The 19,038-nt window shown below is 42.6% G+C and overlaps 1 protein-coding gene across 4 annotated transcripts; it reads left to right on the top strand.

The window, feature by feature from the left end:
- The first annotated feature begins 518 nt into the window (after nucleotides 1-518).
- On the top strand, nucleotides 519-18,577 carry LOC115148510 (RNA-binding protein 27). 4 transcript variants are annotated; one of them, XM_029690450.1, is made up of 21 exons: nucleotides 519-738; nucleotides 1,477-1,595; nucleotides 1,750-1,877; nucleotides 1,987-2,069; nucleotides 2,330-2,526; nucleotides 3,330-3,632; nucleotides 4,502-4,732; nucleotides 6,494-6,655; nucleotides 7,773-7,919; nucleotides 8,220-8,361; nucleotides 8,570-8,753; nucleotides 8,980-9,207; nucleotides 9,364-9,495; nucleotides 9,642-9,761; nucleotides 9,866-9,940; nucleotides 13,007-13,168; nucleotides 13,320-13,424; nucleotides 15,237-15,455; nucleotides 15,668-15,751; nucleotides 15,869-15,988; nucleotides 16,110-18,577. In XM_029690450.1, the coding sequence occupies exons 1-21, from the start codon at nucleotides 680-682 to the stop codon at nucleotides 16,188-16,190; spliced, it is 3,081 nt and encodes a 1,026-aa protein (XP_029546310.1). In that variant the 5' UTR covers nucleotides 519-679; the 3' UTR covers nucleotides 16,191-18,577. The 4 variants fall into 4 exon arrangements, with proteins under 4 accessions (XP_029546310.1, XP_029546309.1, XP_029546308.1 ...); XM_029690449.1 differs by having other exon boundaries at nucleotides 8,217-8,361; nucleotides 9,367-9,495; XM_029690448.1 differs by having other exon boundaries at nucleotides 8,217-8,361.
- The last annotated feature ends 461 nt before the right edge of the window (nucleotides 18,578-19,038 follow it).

Below are 19,038 nucleotides of genomic sequence, written 5' to 3'. Positions count from 1 at the left end.
TTTAAATAGATGTGCAAAACTACAGAGAAATCCTACAAAAGTTGAATGGTGGTTACCCCTTGGTTTAGTCGTCACTAGTTACCACATCCACAAATAGCTAAATCCCGCCTATTTATACAACTTGTCTTTTTAAAATCAGATTTTAAACCCAACCTTGAACCTAATCTTAACAAAACTACTAAACGTATGCTTAACCCTAACTTTAAATTAAGACCAAAAAGCACATTTTAGTTTTCATTAATGTTTACGATATACTGTAGACCTTGTGGCTGTGATAACTAGTGACAACCCCTTGGTTTGGCCAGCTGATTGGCTTACGACATGCCCGTTGTGTCGCTGTTAGTGCTATCTAGTATCCTTGGGACGTCCATAACCTTAACCCTAATCCTAACCTGAACCTTAACCACTACCTTAAATCTTACCTTAACCCTTATCAAACCCTAACCATAACATTTTCAATTTCAATGTGGGTAACGTTATAGTTGGGACGTCCCAAGGATCCAAACTAGCAATGGAGATTATGTTGCCATGCCTGTGTTTGAACGTAAAGCAATTCGTCCGACCTGCAAGTGAAGTGATTAGTAAAGGCCTAAGCTTAATATACATTTGTAGACGATGAAAGTAGGAATATCAAAACACACCTTGAACTTATAGTCAGTATTATTAAGCCGTTTTCACGATGATCATAGAAAATGTGGAAGCTTTGAAGTCGTGGCTCGCAAAACTCCTGGAGCCAATGTGAGTGATGAATTGAAATGACACTTAGCAAGCTAGCTTGCACGAGTTAGCACGCTAACTAGCTACGCCACCGCTAGCTTGCTATGTGGCAGTACAAATACCAAATGAACGTTTGTGGTGTAAATTATACGGCGTTATACATTCTGCATATCTGGTATGTTGGGCAAATTGTAGACACTAATCACATGAAGTCATTCTAGATAACGTTATGTGTTTTGGTGTCGCTGCCGCAATGGATTTAACTAACTAGCCAGCTGGAAAGCTAGCTAACTAGTTAACTTTGTCTGACTACCAGCTAACTAAAGTTGGCTAGTTAAACTCAATCAACATCGTCCCAATCAACGAGAATCATTGATATTACTATTGCACAGCAAGTGTGGCTTGTGATGTATGGGTAACTTAGGATATGAAATAAATTAGACTGGCATAGTTATAAATGTAGTGGCTAAGGTAGCTTAGCTACGCCTAGACACTGCTAGTAGTGACGTCTATCATTTATAGCCAACCAGCTAGCTAGCCAGTTAGAAAGCCTGACATCCCAGTTTATATAAGGGTGTGTTGTCATTGCTAACATATATGTTAGGTAGAACTAGATTAGTGTTTAACCTGCTGCCTCAATTCAAAATCTCAAACTTTCTTGTCATTGCAACTTTCTTGGCTTGGTTACACATGATTATTGACAGATATTGTCTGATACAAACCTTGTTCTGAGCAATATGGATAATGTTGCTTTTGCAGATGTGATGCTGATCCCTCTGCTTTAGCCAATTATGTTGTGGCTTTGGTAAAGAAGGACAAACCTGAGAAAGAGCTGAAAGCACTTTGTGCAGATCAACTGGATGTCTTCTTACAAAAAGGTAGGACACACCACTCATTAATGTCAGTGTTGTTTTGCATCACATAAACTAGTATTTCCATTGTAGAAACATTTAGGTGACTGAATGATAGTCTGAAATAATTCAAGAGTAATGTTTATGAAAGTCTTATGTCTTGATACTTCACCTATTACAGAAACCACCGGATTTGTTGATAAGCTCTTTGAATGTTTGACCACCAAAAACTACTTGGGTAATCCACTTGCTAAGGAAGTTCCCAAAGAGGACACCAAACTCCATGTACTAAAACAAGAGGCTGTGGAGGTAAGGGCATTTGTTGAACTGGCTTCATGCAGAATCCTTTCCGTTGTATTATGTTGCTGTCTTTGATGGTTGGGATATAGCTCATTATTGTTATTTTCTCAATCTTAAGGTTGAAAATGTAGAAGAGGATAGGGGGGATAACAGGAGGAGAAGAAGTCCACTGAGAAACCGCTCTGACTTCAACGAGTCAAGGTGAGGCCGATATCTATGTTTTTGTTATTTTCATGGTTCTCTCCAGTGAGTTCACCTCTTGACAGTGATGATGCTCTCTGGAGGTCAAGATGTTGGTTTGATTAGGCCCTTATGTCTAATGATCTTTGACACACAATGTAGGTCTTGTTGTTGAAATGCTAGTCACATCAGTAGTACAGATTACCATGAAAAGGTTTGGTGCTGTATAAAAAGTGCTGCTAAATAACTAACCAACATGCCTTGATTGCCTGACCACACAGGGGCCGTGATGACCGCAGACGAGACGACCGCAAGCGGCGTGACATGGACCGTCATGGTAAAAGCACAGATTCCCACCGCGATAGGCATGACCGGCGCGGAGGCAACTCTCGTGGGCGCAGCTACAGCCGCAGCAGGAGCCGCAGCCGAAGTGGGAGCCGAGGCATGAGCAGGGACAAGGAGCACAGCAGAGGGAGAGGTGAGACTCACAGGGGTGCGGACATGGACAAATCGGCTTCACTTCAAATGTTAACCTAAAAGGTTGAAAACAAATCTTTGCTAAGAAGAGGCAAGATTCAAGAAATTAGCCTATTGATTGGACTTGTACTGGGGAGATCCTTAAATGCCCTCTGTGGTGTGGATGTCTCATAATAAAGATTATGATAAATTCTGGGCAGTGGTGGGAAAAGTACTCAATTGTCATACTTGAGTAAAAGTGAAGATACCTTAATAAAAAATGACTCCAGTGAAAGTCACCCAGTAAAATACTACTTGAGTAAATCTAAAAGTATCTGGTTTTAAATGTACTTAAGTACAGTGGTGGAAAGAGTACTAAATTGTCATACTTGAGTAAAAGTAAATGCTATACATCAAATTCTTTATATTAAGCAAACCAGACTACACTATTTTCTTTTTTTCTTTTCTTTTTTGGACAGACAGATACACTCCAGTAGGGATTACAACAAGTTATATTGATAGGTGTGTGAATTGGACCATATTGCTGTTCTGCATGAGCATTCGAAATGTAATGAGTATTTTTGGGTGTCAGGGAAAATGTATGGGAGTAAAAAGTAAATATTTTCTTTAGGAATGTGGTGGAGTTAAAAGTTGTAAAAAAATATATAATTAGGGAACTTAAGTACGGCTACCCCAAAAAATGACTTAAGTAGTACTTCAACGTTTTTTAAACGTTTTTTAACCCCAGAACCAGTGGTGTAATGTTAAGTTTACATTGTGACTTTTGGGTTAAAGCTTTTCTCTTTGTTTCTGTATGTTCAACAGATTACAGGTTAAAGTTTGAAGTGGAGAGGAAGGAGCCTGAGAGTTTCAACTCCACCTCTGGGTCCCTGGGTACCCAACAACAGCAGCAACACCAGCATCCGCCACCTCTCCTGCCAACCCCCCAGCAGCACCCGTTCCCCTCCTCTGCTGGCCAAGCTGTCCCCAGCTCTGTTACCGTGGTAGCGCCCGCTCACCTGCCCGACAGCACCACAGAGAGCTGGTCTAATTACTACTCCAATCACAGGGAGGGCAAGCTGTTCAACAAGAGCACTTCAGTCAAGCACCGCTGTCGCAACTACGACGGTAAGGGCTCACCTCTGGGTTATTCTGGAGAAAGACTTACCAACTGAAATAGTCTCATTTCACTCTGATCTGAGGTCTATATTATGAAATTAGATGTTACCTATGTCTCTTAGCCCTACAGTTAATCTAGCAACAATATCTGGCTTTTACTTGTGCCTTGATTTAACCAGGTAAGTCATTGAGAACCCATTCTCTTTTACAATAATGACCTGTTGTTTATGTAACTTATCTGTTTTTAGTGACTGAACGACAAGACTAACTCATCCATATCCAAAATAGTTTCTAATGTAATGCATGTACATGCAAAAACTGGTGAAAGGATGCTCAATATTGAAACAGGTGGCCTTGAGTGGTCTTCTGGTCTTCTGGTCATTGTATATGCTAGGAGCCTTATCTGTAGAGTGTTAAGTTCATGTGTCTACAGTAGTCAAATTGTACAAATATTTACAGTCAAATATCAGCCAATTGTTTGTTTCTGAATGAAATGCGGTAGGTTGGTTGCATTCTAACCCTCAGTAAGTGTGTGCCTGGTTTAAAGCACTGCTAATGACCCAGGTTCAACATCCTTCCCCTGAGAGTGCAGATCAGGCTTAGAGCCGCTTCTCCAATGGGACACTGTTTATATTTATCCAACGGTCTCAACAGTGCAGCGATATTTCTCACTCTGCCCCACCGTTGAGGGTTCAGAGAATTGCCTGGATGTTATCAGGAGCTCTCAACAAAACGGTTGAAAAGTAGATGCATCTAATTTTGGGCTGATGTAATTTTTTATATGACTGGGGGAAAGCAATTCTGAGCGTAATTATGGTGAGAATGTAATTGACCATTTTTACCCAATTTTCATCGATCTTCCTTTCTGTCTTCCACAGAGAAAGGCTTCTGTGTGCGTGGTGACCTCTGTCCCTTTGACCACGGCAATGATCCTCTGATTGTGGACGACGTCACGCTGCCCGCCATGATCCCGTTTCCCCCACCTGGCATGCCACCACCGACCCGGATGGCCATGCCACCCATGACCGAGCCGCCCCCTGCCATCAGGATGCCCATGCCACCCCACGGCCAGCCGCCCCCACCGGGCATCTTCCCAATGCCTCCTCCTGGTGAGTAATGTTACCATGTCTCTGCTATGATGCCGTCTCCAATTCGACCATCACTCCTGATCACCGAATGCTTACCAGTCTGTGTTTGACATAGGCTAAGGCCAAGTGTTTTTCCTGGTCAGGTCACATGATTAGGAAAAACCCAGGGCCCTAAGTTTAGATCCTAATGTGGTGAGAGTCATTTTAGGATGCATGGATGTTTGTTTACATCAGTGGTCAACAACCAGCAAGTATTGATTTCCCATTTATTTGTCTCTGCCTCCATATTGGCCTCCTAGAAGGTAGGTTATATTCTATATGCAAAAGTAGTAAGTGTCGCTGTCATTATTCTTGCTGCTTCAAGTTTAGTAGCCATGCGCGCGAGTGTGGTCTCAATTAAATGGAGTAGGCCTATGCATGGCGGAGAAGCACTGGGCTGTTATATTTCCAAGGAAATGTACTTCCTAAATATGATTAGGTTATAGTTTACTACATTGCATAGAAATAAATATTGATCACGCATATTTATCAGTCTGAAAATCTTTCCACTCCTAAAAGGTAGGCTATAAAAATAGATCAAGAGAAAGGGCAAGTCTCAAAAACGCTACTCTCTTCAATTACATCTAGCATATTGGTTGATACAGCCCAGTAATACAGATAGTCTAATATAATGGGCCACGTGAGCATCTCTGGTAATTTAACCAATTTCTTAAGTGATTTTTGCGCATTTGATATTGCCTATAGGGCGCAAAATGGCTAGGACCGTGGCTGGCACGTGAGCTGCGTCACATACGCCTAAAAGAACATTGCGGGACTGCGTTGGGTTTGGGACCAGTTGTTGTGGTAGCGGGTGGGAGTCGGACAGAAAGCCAGCTGGTGGGGCGCGGTGCGGTATGAAAAGCTGCGGGTGCTTGCCTGTTAAATTGAGAAATAGCATGTCATAAGGACGGTTTGTTGTGTTACATACACTGAAAAAAAAATATCAACTCAACATGGAAGGTGTTGGTTTCATGAGCTGAAGTAATACATTTTAGTAAAATTTTCCATATACACAAAAATATTATTTCTCTCAAATTTTGTGCACAAATTTGTTTCCATCCCTGTTTGTGAGCATTTCTCATTTGCTAAGATAATCCATCCACCTGACAGGTGTGGCACATCAAGAAGCTGATTTAGCAGCATGATCATTACACAACTGCACCTTTTGCTTGGGACAATATAAGGCCACTTTAAAATGTACAGTTGTCACACAACACAATGCCACAGATGTCTCAAGTTTTAAGGGAGCATGCAATTGGCATGCTGACTGCAGGAATGTCCACCGGAGCTGTTGCCAGAGAATTTAATATTAATTTCTCTACCTTAAGCTGCCTACAATGTCATTGCTGAGGAGTATTTCTGTCTGTAATAAAGCACTTTAGTGGAGAAAAACTCATTCTGATTGGCTGGGCCTGGCTGCCAAGTGAGTGAGCCTATGCCGTCCAAGGCCCACCCATTGCTACACCACTGCCCAGCCATGTGAAATCCATAGATTAGGGCCTAATGAATTGTATTCAATTGACTGATTTCCTATATGAACTATAACTCAGTAAAATCTTTGAAATTGTTCAGTGTAGATACGCACCTCAGAGAAACAGCTGTCTTTGTTGTTGTCTTACCCTCACCGGTGCTCACCCTATACTGCATGTCTGTACTTTACCTAGCCTTTTCTGTTTAGGAGTTTAAGTAAATGGCTTTTGTCTAGTATTAGCTGGGTTCAGCTTGGATTTGTATCTCCCATAGGGCCCCCATTAATACCAGCAAGTGGGATAGATACTCCCAACAACTCAGGGGCGAGTTCCGCCTCCTCTCTGGGACCGCCTGGAGTGGGACCTCCACCTCCTCTTCCTCCACCACCTCCATCTTCTTCAGTCTCTCTACACCCCCAATATTCTCAGTCAGAATGTAAGCAGCTATGATTTTCTCATTGGCATGGAAAAGTGGTACTTCTAAGCATAGCTCCCATATTATTTTCCTTTTTGTCAGTTTGTTTTCTTTGAAACACATCGTCTTTCAAATCAATGTGAACCAGAATGCCGTTGTTCAGTTTGACTGTAGTAAGTGAGGAAAGACAGAGAAATTATATTGGTTTAAAATGTTTATGGTCGCATGGTATATTCACGTGTTGCAAATTATTTCCTTTTTGGGTGGTGGTGTTCGTTTTGTTTTTGTGTCCTACTGCCTTGCCTGCACGATCAAGTCATTTCTTTAGGGTGCAATAACATATGTTGACCAGAGGGTCACACTGTTTCTGAACTGGAAATCTACGGTTGGTGCTGTAAGGTGCACATTAGATGTGTGCAAACTTTATTTGACTAATCCTGCCCACATACGTGAGAAAATGAATTAATTGAAATTCAGTCCATTTCTCTACCCTCAATACAAATCAATAATATATATATCACACAGACACACACACTACCGTTCAAAAGTTTGGGGTCACTTAGAAATGTCCTTGTTTTTTAAAGAAAAGCTCATTTTTTGTCCATTAAAAATAACATCAAATTGTTTGCAAATACAGTGTAGACATTGTTAACAGTATTTCTGATCAATTTGATGTTATTTTAATGGACAAGAAATGTGTTTTTCTTACAAAAACAAGGACATTTCTAAGTGTCCCCAAACTTTTGAACAGTAATGTGTGTAATATATATTTTTTTATTATTGGAAATGTGCAAAAACTTCTGAAAACCTGTTTAGTCATTATGGGATATTGTTTGTAGATTGCTGAGTATTTGTATTTCTTTCAATTTTAGAATAAGGCTGTAACGTAACCAAATGTGGAAATAGCCAAGGGGTCTGAATACTCAGTCCCAAGCCATATCCTATTCTATAGCAAAATCAGACTTTATAATATTGAGCTCAATAGTATAACCATACTTAGGTTTTCCTTGTAAGCATGGATGCATACAGTTAAAGTAGGTGTTATTACAGATATGCCTATTTGGGAATTGTCACTCTCCACAGTGTAAAATGCTGTTTTAGTTCTTCTAATGATGTGTCCCATCCCTTGTGCTGCCAGATAATTACGACCCAGAGGCCTACAACCCAGAGTCTCCAGGCATCACTGCAGCCAGCCGGCCCCAGTACAGGCAGTTCATCCCCCGCATCCAGACCCAGAGACCTAACCTGATTGGCCTCACTTCCGGAGATGGCCAGGGATCCAGAGGTATCACATGTGGGTCTATCCTGTCCCACTTTAATTAATCGATCCCTTTTACTCAACACAGTCACTTTAGTTATTTAGATTGGGCTTTTCCTCTGCTCCTAACCAATACGAAACATGAGACGAGTTCCATATGTTAATTCATTTGGAGAACATGATCAAACAACTCGAACCAGACTAGGATCTTAGAGAAAAAGCCATGCACAGCTTGAATCACTTTACATATCCTTATTTTCATCCAGACAGCAGTCCAGATTCTAGCTGTGTCATTACGACTGACTGTTTTTCTCCTTTTCCCAGCAGCTAATATAGTGATCCAGACAGAGCCGGCAGTGGCCAGTGTTCCCAGCAGTGTGTCCCGCTACAGCAGCACCGAGCAGGAGAGCAGGAAGAGGCCCCTGGGTCCCACAGAGGGCCAACTGCCCAAAAAACCCTGGATGGACAAGTAAGAACACACACAAGGGCCACTCTGAACACGCACAGTACCCACCCTCCACTGCAGCGTTGTGAGCAATTCCAGTTCAATGGCAGTTTTAATTGCGCTCCGTAGGAGCCTGGATTTAGATGACTCATTACTTGACCCGAACTTTGCTTCACAGATCACTGTCATTGGCTCCTCTGCCCTGTCACTCACTTCTGTCATTCTCTTCCAGGTCAAACTACCAGGCCAACAACCAACTCAACTTCCCCAACAACAAGCCCCAACACGGGGGCTTCCCCAAGAAGAATCACTATGTCAACACTAAGCTGGAAGTTCGCAAAATCCCCCGAGATCTCAACAACATCACCAAATTGAATGAACACTTTAGCAAGTTTGGTACCATCGTGAATATTCAGGTAAGAGTAACATGACTGTATTTGACTATTTCATTCGCTTTTTATCTCGACAGCACTTTACTCACAATTTCTTGATATCATTTGTACCACTAAACACAGGAACCTTTTAGATCATTATTGGGGGCGTCTACATACTTTCGAGGGTATTCAAGGACAAACCTGCTTGCCTATATCACTACTTCCTGTATCTCCTTTGACCTGTCCCCTCCTGTCCCGTCTCCCATAGGTGGTGTTTGGTGGTGACCCAGAGGCAGCTCTGATCCAGTACACAGCCAACGAAGAGGCACGGCGGGCCATCTCCAGCATTGAGGCGGTGCTCAACAACCGCTTCATCCGTGTGTACTGGCACCGAGAGGCCAACACCCAGCAGCAGGGACAGAGCATGGGTCAGGGTCAGGGGGACGGACCGAGCCAGAGCTCTGCCATGGGGCAACAGCAACCCAACGTCCACAAGGTGAACAGCTACTGCAAAAAAAACTTTTTTTTAGCTGGTCAAACCATTAATTCATTCAACCAGCAGTTTTGGTTTTGAACAGAGAAGTTCTAAGTTCCAGGTCAGCAGTGATCATCATCCATGCATGACTTTTTTTTATCTTTCTGTATAAACCAGCAGGTGATAAAGCAGCACAGTCCCGGGGCCTATGTGCTGAATAATAAGACGATGCCCAAACATTGCCAAGGTGTTGGGGCTGTGGCCGGGGGCAAACTGGACTCCCTGCATCCCAGCGCGGACCCTGCAGCAGTAAGCAGTCATTTCCTATGCTCTGTGGGTCTGAGTGTGCCCCTATACAGGTCTGCAACACGGTGTTGTATTATGGTAAAGAGAGTGGATTGACACAGGGGGGTAAGGTAGTAATCAAAGGGTGTGTTTGTCTTTTTCTATCCTAGGCACTCCTGGCCTCCTCTCCTCCTCTCCTCTACATGTCCACAGTCCTCAAGGCAACATCCAAGTCACTTGGTAAAACTGCCAAAGCACTTGAAGAACTGGAGGTCTTGAAAAAGAAGCAGGCAAGTCAGTTTTGCTGTTAGCATTTTGAATAAGCTTCAGTGTACCTTTCATCCAAAAATCTAAATTCCACTCTATTCAATTGTTTGGTTTGTTCTTTGTTCAGGAGACATTGAAGTTACAACAGGACATGAGGAAAAAAAAGCAGGAGATGCTTGAGAAGCAGATTGAATGCCAGAAGGTATGGTTGCTTATATTACATATATACTGAAGAAAAATATAAACACAACATGTAAAGTGTTGGTCCCATGTTTCATGAGCTGAAATAAATGTGTTTACATCCCTGTAAGTGAGCCTTTCTCCTTTGCCAAGATAATCCATCCACCAGGTGTGGCATATCAAGAATCTGATTAAACAGCATGATCATTACACAGGTGCACCTTGTGCTGGGGACAGAAGGCCACTCTAAAATGTGCCAGTTTGTCACACAACACAATGCCACGTGTCTCAAGTTGAGAGAGTGCAATTGGCATGCTGGCTGCAGGAATGTCCACCAGAGCTGTTGCCAGAGAATTTAATTTCTCTACCATAAGCCACCTCCAATGTCGTTATAGAGAATTTGGCAGTACGTCCAACACGCCTCACAACCACAGACCACGTGTAACCACGTCAGCCCAGGACCTCCACATCTGAATTCACCTGCGGGATCGTTTGAGACCAGCCACCTGGACAGCTGATGAAACTGGGGTTTCCACAACCAAAGAATTTCTGAAAAACTTTCAGAATCCATCTCAGGAAGCTCATCTGTGTGCTCGTATTCCTCACCAGGGTCTTGACCTGACTGAAGTTCGGCGTCGTAGCCGACTTCAGTGAGAAAATGCTCACCTTCAATGGCCACTGGCAGAAGTGTGCTCTCACACAGATTAATTCTGATTTCAACTGTACCGGGCAGATGGCAGACAACGTGTATGGCGTCGTGTGGGCGTGCTATTAGCTAATGCCAACGTTGTGAACAGAGTGCCACATGGTGGGGTTATGGTATAGGCAGGCATAAGCTACGGACAACGAACACAATTGCATTTTATCGATGGCAATTTCAATGCACAGAGACAGTAATCAGATCCTGAGGCCCATTGTGCCATTCATCCGACGCCATCACCTCATGTTTCAGCATGATATTGCACAGCCCCATGTCGCAAGGACCTGTACACCCATTGAGCATGTTTGGGATGCTCTGGATCGACATGTACGACAGCGTGTTCCAGTTCCTGCCAATATCCAGCAACTTCGCACATCCATTGAAGAGGAGTGGGACAACATTCCACAGGCCACAATCAACATTCTGATTCAACTCTATGCAAAGGAGATGTATCGCGCTGCATGAGGCAAATGGTGGTCGCACCAGATACTGACCGGTTTTCTGGTCCACACCCCTACTTTTTTTTTCAAGCTATCTCTGACCAACAGATGCGTACAGTGCATTTTTCCACATTTTGTTACGTTACAGCCGTATTCTAAAATTGATTAAATAGTTTCCCCCCCTCAATCTACACACAATACCCCATAATGACAAAGCAGAAACAGGTTTTTAGATTTTGTTGCTAATGTATCACATTTTGGGGGAGATATCACTTTCACAAGTATTCAGACCCTTTACTCAGTAGCTTTGGCAGCAATTATAGCCTCGAGTCTTCTTCGATATGACGCTACAAGCTTGGCACACCTGTATTTGGGGACTTTCTCCCCTTCTCTGCAGGTCCTCTCAAGCTCTGTCAGGTTGGATGGGGGCGTCACTGCACAGCTATTTTCAAGCCTATCCAGAGATGTTCAATTGGGTTCAAGTCCGGGCTCTGGCTGGGCTCCACTCAAGGACATTCACAGCCACTCCTGCATTGTCCTGCATTGTCTTGGCTGTGTGCTTAGGGTCGTTGTCCTGTTGGAAGGTGAACTGTCGCCCCAGTCTGAGATCCTGAGCGCTCTGGAGCAGGTTTTCATCACGGATCTTTCTGTACTTTGCTCCGTTCATCTTTCCCTCGATCCTGACTAGTCTCCCAGTCCCTATCGCTGAAAAACATCCCCCACAACATGCTGCCACCACCATGCTTCACCGTAGGGATGGTGCCAGGTTTCCTCCATGCTTGACATTCAGGCCAAAGAGTTCGATCTTGGTTTCATCAGACCAGAGAATCGTGTTTCTCATGGTCAGAGTCCTTTAGGTGCCTTTTGGCAAACTCTAAGCGGGCTGTCATGTGCCTTTTACTGAGGAGTGGCTTTAGTCTGGCCACTACCATAAAGGCCTGATCGGTAGAGTGCTGCAGAGATTCTGGAATGTTTTCCCATCTCCACAGAGGAACTCTGGTGCTCTGTCAGAGTGACCATCGGGTTCTTGGTCACCTCCCTGACCAAGGCCCTTCTCCCCCGATTGCTCAGTTTGGCCAGGCGGCCAGCTCTAGGAAGTCTTGGTGATTCCAAACTTCTTTCATTTAAGAATGATGGAGGCCACTGTTCTTGGGGACCTTCAATGCTGCTGAAATGTTTTGGTACCCTTCCCCAGATCTGTGCCTTGACACAATCCTCTGACCTTGGTGTTTTCTCTGACATGCACTGTCAACTGTGGAACCTTATATAGACAGGTATGTGCCTTTCCAAATCATGTCCAATCAATTGACTTGACCACAGGTGGACTCCCAGTTGTAGAAGCATCTCAAGGATGATTAATGGAAACAGGATGCACCTGAGCTTGATTTTGAGTCTCATAGCAAAAGGTCTGAACATTTATGTAAATAAGGTATTTCTGTTTATTTTTTATAAATTTGCTACAATTTCGAAACACCTGTTTTCACTTTGACATTGTGGGATATTGTGTGTAGATTTATGAGGGGGGGGAAAAGTATTTATTTCATTTTAGAATAAGGCTGTCACGTAACAAAATGTGGAAAAGGGGAAGGGGTCTGCATACTTTCCAAATGCACTGTATCTGTATTCCCAGTCATGTGAAATCCATAGATTAGGGCCTAATTAATTTATTTCAATTGACTGATTCCCTTATAAACTGTTAAAATCTTTTGAAATTGTTGCATGTTGCGTTGATATTTCTGTTCTGTGTAGTTGATAATTAAAAGGATACCACCATCACCACCTTCCATTTTACAGTTGCACATAAGCCACATGCAGTGATCATCATCACATTGTTCCATTCACTATCAAAACCAAGGACACCAGTAAGACCGAAAGAGCCTGTGTGTTGTCCTGGAAAACCCTGCTTGTCTAGCACTGATTAGTCAATCTCATGTCCTTCCTCCTATAGGCTCTAATAAACAGACTTGAAAAGAACCGGGCCACTTTGAAGCCAGAGGAGAGGGCCAACCTTATGAAGACTCTGAAGGATCTGACCGACAAGATCTCCCAGCTCCAGAACGAGATGAACCCAGCCTCCCACTCCACGGCCCAGTCCAAGACCAAGATAGATGTGAGTCTACCTACCATATCATATAGGGCTGTAGTTACTTAATTGCGCCATCACTGCCATTTACAGTATTTGCTTATACAATGTAGTTCATGCATTGTGGAAATCCAACACGTAATATCAATGGCTCTGTTTGATTTGTGCTGTCCCTCAGAAACAAAAGGAGCTTCTGGATACAGAGCTTGATTTCCACAAGAAGATGAGTTCTGGAGAGGACACGACAGACCTGAAGCAGAAACTGGGCCAGCTGCAGGTTGAGGTGGGTAGACAGGGCATCCATACTTTCGGAAGTCCTCTCTCTAGAACTGATGACCATGTCTGGAATGTGGCAGTGTTCTGGCATACTGAAAGAGTAGTGGCAGACAAGACAACTCCAACAAATGTGCAACCTTTTAGAAGAATGGTCTGAAGCGAGCAGCAGGACATCACCTTGGATGTGAACGTATGCCTTGCCACACAGCTTCTCTCGTCTGCTGCTAGTCACATATGTCGCCCAGTGTTTCCTCTGCAGTCATTTAGCTGGGGTGCTGCGCCAGGGCAAAATCATTGCCGGCACTCCCCAAAAATATGGAACATTTAAAAAAATTCTAAAATCAATTCCAGAGGAAAAACACGTCTTCAGTGTCAGAGGATCAGGTTCTAAACAACAAACTTGTTTTTTTTCTCATGGCAACACCTCTCTGCATGGCTTTCCCAGCCTGGTGTGCTTAAATTAGCTTCCATGAAATATGCATGGCTTTATCCCTCTTCTGCACATTAAACTGCAGGCACTTACCAAGCCCAGAGGACACCCACTAACGAATCCTAACGAAACACACATCGTACATTGATGCATCTGATTTCATTAAAGTTTGAGCTCGTGTTCCTTGTAAGAAAATAGAGGGATGACATTTAGTAGGAGGGGTAGGGAAGGACGAGTGTTGGCGTTCTGCTCTATTTTTACATTTGAGTTATTTAGCAGACTCTCTTATCCAGAGCGACTTACCGTAAATTCCGGACTATAAGCCGCTACTTTTTTCCCAGCTTTGAACCTCGCGGCTTAAACAATGACGCGGCTAATATATGGATTTTTCCCACTTTCAATTTTTTTTCCCCAAAAAAACACATTCTGTGACGTGCTCAGTTTTTTGGCGGCATGAAGCTTTCATTAGACCAATGAAATTGCCGAACGGGTTAAGGTCAAACAACTTTTTTGTTTAATGTTTAGATTAAATCGTGCGCTCTCAAACTTCCCATCATTCTGATTACGGTAGTCATTTTGTCACCCTCATCATGGCAAAGACACGGAGAAATGCATATGATGCAGCTTTCAAGTTGAAGGCGATTGATCTGGCTGTTGGAAAAGGAAATAGAGCTGCGGCACGGGAGCTTGGTCTTAATGAGTCGATGATAAGACGTTGGAAACAGCAGCGTGAGGAATTGACTCAGTGCAAAAAGACAACTAAAGCTTACTGCTAATTTTTGATTTTTTGTTACAAGCCGTGTTTCGTTAAAGCCTATTTATTTTTGTTACAAGCCGTATTTCGTTAAAGCCTGTGTAAAGTTAATTTGTTTCAATTTCAAAATAATATATATTTTTTAATTCAGTGGGTGCGGCTTATATTCGGGTGCGCTTAATAGTCCAGAAATTACGGTACAAGAGCAATTAGGGTTAAGTACCTTGCTCAAGGATACAGACAGATTTTTCACCTAGTCAGCTCGGGGATTCGAACCAGCCATCTTTTGTTGACTGGCCCAACGCCCTTAACCAGTAGGCAACCTGCCGCTCCAAGCCATCAGGCCCACCACAATCAGCCTGCTGGTCCATATTTCCTTGGACTCATTAAAGATGGATACCAGACCTGTGGGGACACTTGTTCTGAGTGGCATTACATTTTCTTCCTAGATACTGACGCTGCATGGCACTGTTTGCTGAGGACATGCCAGGTGGCACAGCCGGCTTTCTTGCTTCCACATCTGCCTCTGTGGTACTCACCTAATAGTGACAGGTGGCACCTCGTTTTGTGTGATGTTGAGGAGTAGCTGTAACTGTGGATCTGATCTGATGACTTTGTTGGCTGTGTTCCCCTAGGCCACACGGTTGGGCTTGATACCGACCGGGCGGGGGAAGGTGGACGATCCAATAGGCGTCAGGGGCAGGGGCCGAGGCCGAGGAAGGGGCAGGGGACGGGGACACAGAGGAGGAGGCAGAGGAGGGGGCAATCACATGGTGGTGGACCACAGGCCCCGGGCCATCGCCATCATGGGAGTCACACAGGAAGAGAAGGAGGAGCTGATGCCTCACTTTGTGGTAAGGAAATAGAACCATCACATCTTATCCTATCCAGCTAGTTGCATGGTTTCCCCAAAATGGCTTATTTTAACATTGAAAAGTCAGAGCTAGAACTCATCCTGTGGTACAAAGCATGAATCGTTATAGTAGTAAAAACAATGCCTGAGAAGATGTGTAAAGGAGTTTCCACTGGCGCTTACGGCTGTTTGGTATTCTTGTCTTTGTCACAGAAATTTGGTGAGATACAGGAGCTTCATGATCAGGATGCTACCAGCGTTGTCATGACGTTCAAGACCCGGAGTGAAGCAGAGAATGTACGTCCTGCAGATATGACGCACAGTAGCTAGTAACATTTGGATGCCTTTATAACAGACAGTTAACACAAGTTTGAATTGAATTTCACCCTTCATGATCATTTTCACATTTTATAGGCTGCAAACCAAGGAGCAAAGTTCAAAGGTCGCGTTCTACAGATTTCATGGCACAAGCCGAAGACTCCATCCGTGTCCACAGAGCCTGAAGAGGAGTCTTTGAAGGATGAGGCCAATAAGGTACGTTACTATACATCTCTCCCCATACGTTTTTATACCATTTAGGCATTTTGGGAAAGCATGCCATGTTAATAAATCAGAATTCAATGAACTGATGACTTCTTTGATTTCATTCCTCCAGGAGGAAGTCAGCCCCTACCTGCTTATGGAGGAAGACGACGATGAGGATGACGAGTACGAGAGTCGTTCATGGAGGCGATGAATGCAATACGAACGTCACACTTTTTAGTGGGAATTACTTTATTTTTTAAAAAACTAATTCAAGCCGATTTTGACGAAATCACTTGTTTTTTTGTTGTTGCAATTTCCAGTATTTTGAGACTGAAGAATGAAACACTTACGAGAGAAAGCAGTTCCTTTAATGATACGTTTGAAGCTTGAAAAGGCAGACTGTTTTGTCTCTTCAAACATCTGAATAATTATTCAAATCTCACTTTTTCTGAGATAAAAATCTAAACCGTTATAAATAGGAGATGTATGTTTCGATGTGGTTACTAGATAATCGGTAACACACAACATTTGTGACTACTGTGAATAACTAGTTATTTTAATATATATTTAAGCTATGGTTTCCTTCTCCCTCGTTTGGCTAATGTTGTCTATAATTTCAAGGATAAAGGTCCTCAGTCCGGGGATGGCCCCACCCTCGCAGATCTCACCGTCTCGGTCTACGGCAGAGATCACTAAGTTTACAGTCCCCTGTTGAAATGCCCTGGCAAATTAGGTACAACCTCCATCTTGAATTTAGAGATACAATTGATATTCCCCCGAGTATTTTGTTGTTGACTAAATGTGTGGTGCCACTTTATGTACATATGAACACCAAGACTGTTACACACTTTTGAGATGGTGTGTAACAACTTGTTTTCTCTTAACCCAAGTCATCTCCCCTTAGTCATCTGAAAGCCAAAGACATATTTGGATGAGGAGCTAGTCATTTATTGTCAAACGTGTTGGATATCTGTAGACAATGGTGTTTGAATGTATACTGAACATTTGATTTTCTCTAATTTTGCCTTACGTAATCAGCAGAAGGCTGAATTTTTGAGATTAGTGATTTTCTTCTGTATATTTTGTAAATGTTTGCAATAGGATTTACTTTGATACTTTTCCATTTTTTTGTCATTTGAATGAATGTTGAAATTGTCAGGAAAAGAGGTCCCACTTACTCTGCTTATTTAACGTAGGTTTGTGTTTAAACCAGCCCTTGTGGCGTCACTTCACATAACATAAAAGACACGTTCATACCAACTCATCTCTGCCAGGATTCATCTTCAAGGAAAATGCATGGTTTTGACAAGAGTTGTCAAATAACCAGTCATTTGTTACAGATTGGTTATCTTTCCATGCACAGTTTCTGATCTTAATTTACATACATCAGCAGTAAATCTATTTCCATGTAAGCGAGACACCTAATGTTAATGAGTGAGGAGCTCCCCGTACCACCCTGCAAGTGGAGAAATGTTGGTGGCTCTGAATGTGCTAACTAACATCAACTCTTGTATGATTGTGTATAATTGATGAAAAAAAGCTATATTTCCATACCGTATTTACATTTAATCAAGAGAGGGAGAGCTGAAATTCTTTAGAGATGCCCCTGAAGTATAGATATTGAACCCTATAGCATGTTATGCTTTCATATTTGGCCAGGACCACCCTGTTGTAACTCAAGACTAAACCATTGAATTCAATGTTAGCGCTGAAAACGGTTACGTTGTCATAGCCCCTATAAGATTTTGGCCCCTGTTTTGCAGTCTTATTGGGAAAGTTAGGTTAGAGTAACGGGAAAGCAAGACTCCTCTCGAGACTTTGACTTTGTCCTATCAGTGTGAGGCTTGGCGATAACTTAATCAGCGTGACAATTTTATATGAGTTAGGTCACATGTTTATTTTTGGAGATCAATTAAAAGCCCATTGGAATGTGGGAAGGAGATGGCGGTCAGACTCTAGAACAGGGCTCTCCAACCCTGTTCGTGAAGAGCTACCCTCCTGTAGGATTTCACTCCAACCCCAGTTGTAACACCTGATACAGCTTATCAACCAGCTGATTATTAAATTTGGGTGTGCAGGGAATCAGAAATTGTAGTTTTTCACTGCACCCTCATTGTTTGCTATTTGCTTTTCCTGTTTGGATTGCATATTTCACAGCAACATATGAACAGCCCTTTGCTTGATAACTTCAGTAGGACAAATCTAATGGCAGGACTATTACTTCAGTGAGATTTCAGAAATTGATTTGAGGATTTTCTCCCATTGTTGTACTACCTTGTGGATGCTACTATGACATGGTAGTGTAACATGTAAAACACTTATTGGAAGAATATTTTTTTGGATTTGTTACTGTTTATATTTGCAGGAAGTGTATGTATTTTTGATTTATTCTGTTTGTAAAATGGATTTCTAACTCACTAGCATGTTTGCTTTTACCAATAAACATGGAGGAATGGTGTTATATGGAAAGGAACAAACTACAACATTTAAATAAAGAACTTGAATTAGACAAGTAAAAAAAAAAAAAACTATACCGTTCAAATTTCAACATTGCGAAGATGCGAGAGAAACCATTCCCCAAAAATATTACCTTCAAAACCTGTGTTGTGTCCTTTCTTTAGTATAGATACTGAATGATATATAGTTCAAGTCGGAAGTTTACATACACTTAGGCTGGAGTTATAAAAACTCGTTTTTCAACCACTTCACAAATGTCTTGTTAACAAACTATAGTTTTGGCAAGTCGGTTAGGACATTACTTCGTGCATGACACAGGTAATTTTCCAACAATTGTTTACAGACAGATTATTTCACTGTATCACAATTCCAGTGGGTCAAGTTCACATACACCAAGTTGACTGTGCCTTTAAACAGCTTGGGAAATTCCAGAAAATGATGTCATGGCTTTAGAAGCTTCTGATTGGCTTATTGACATCATTTGAGTCAATTGGAGGTGTAGCTGTGGATGTATTTCAAGGCCTACCTTCAAACTTAGTGCTTCTTTGCTTGACATCATGGGAAAATCAAAAGAAATCAGCCAAGACCTCAGAAAAACAATT

This window comes from Salmo trutta, chromosome 15, assembly GCF_901001165.1.
Source record: "Salmo trutta chromosome 15, fSalTru1.1, whole genome shotgun sequence".
Lineage (NCBI taxonomy): Eukaryota > Metazoa > Chordata > Actinopteri > Salmoniformes > Salmonidae > Salmo > Salmo trutta.
The sequence above is the reverse complement of the archived record's forward strand: the minus strand, read 5'-3'. Positions and strand labels throughout refer to the sequence as shown.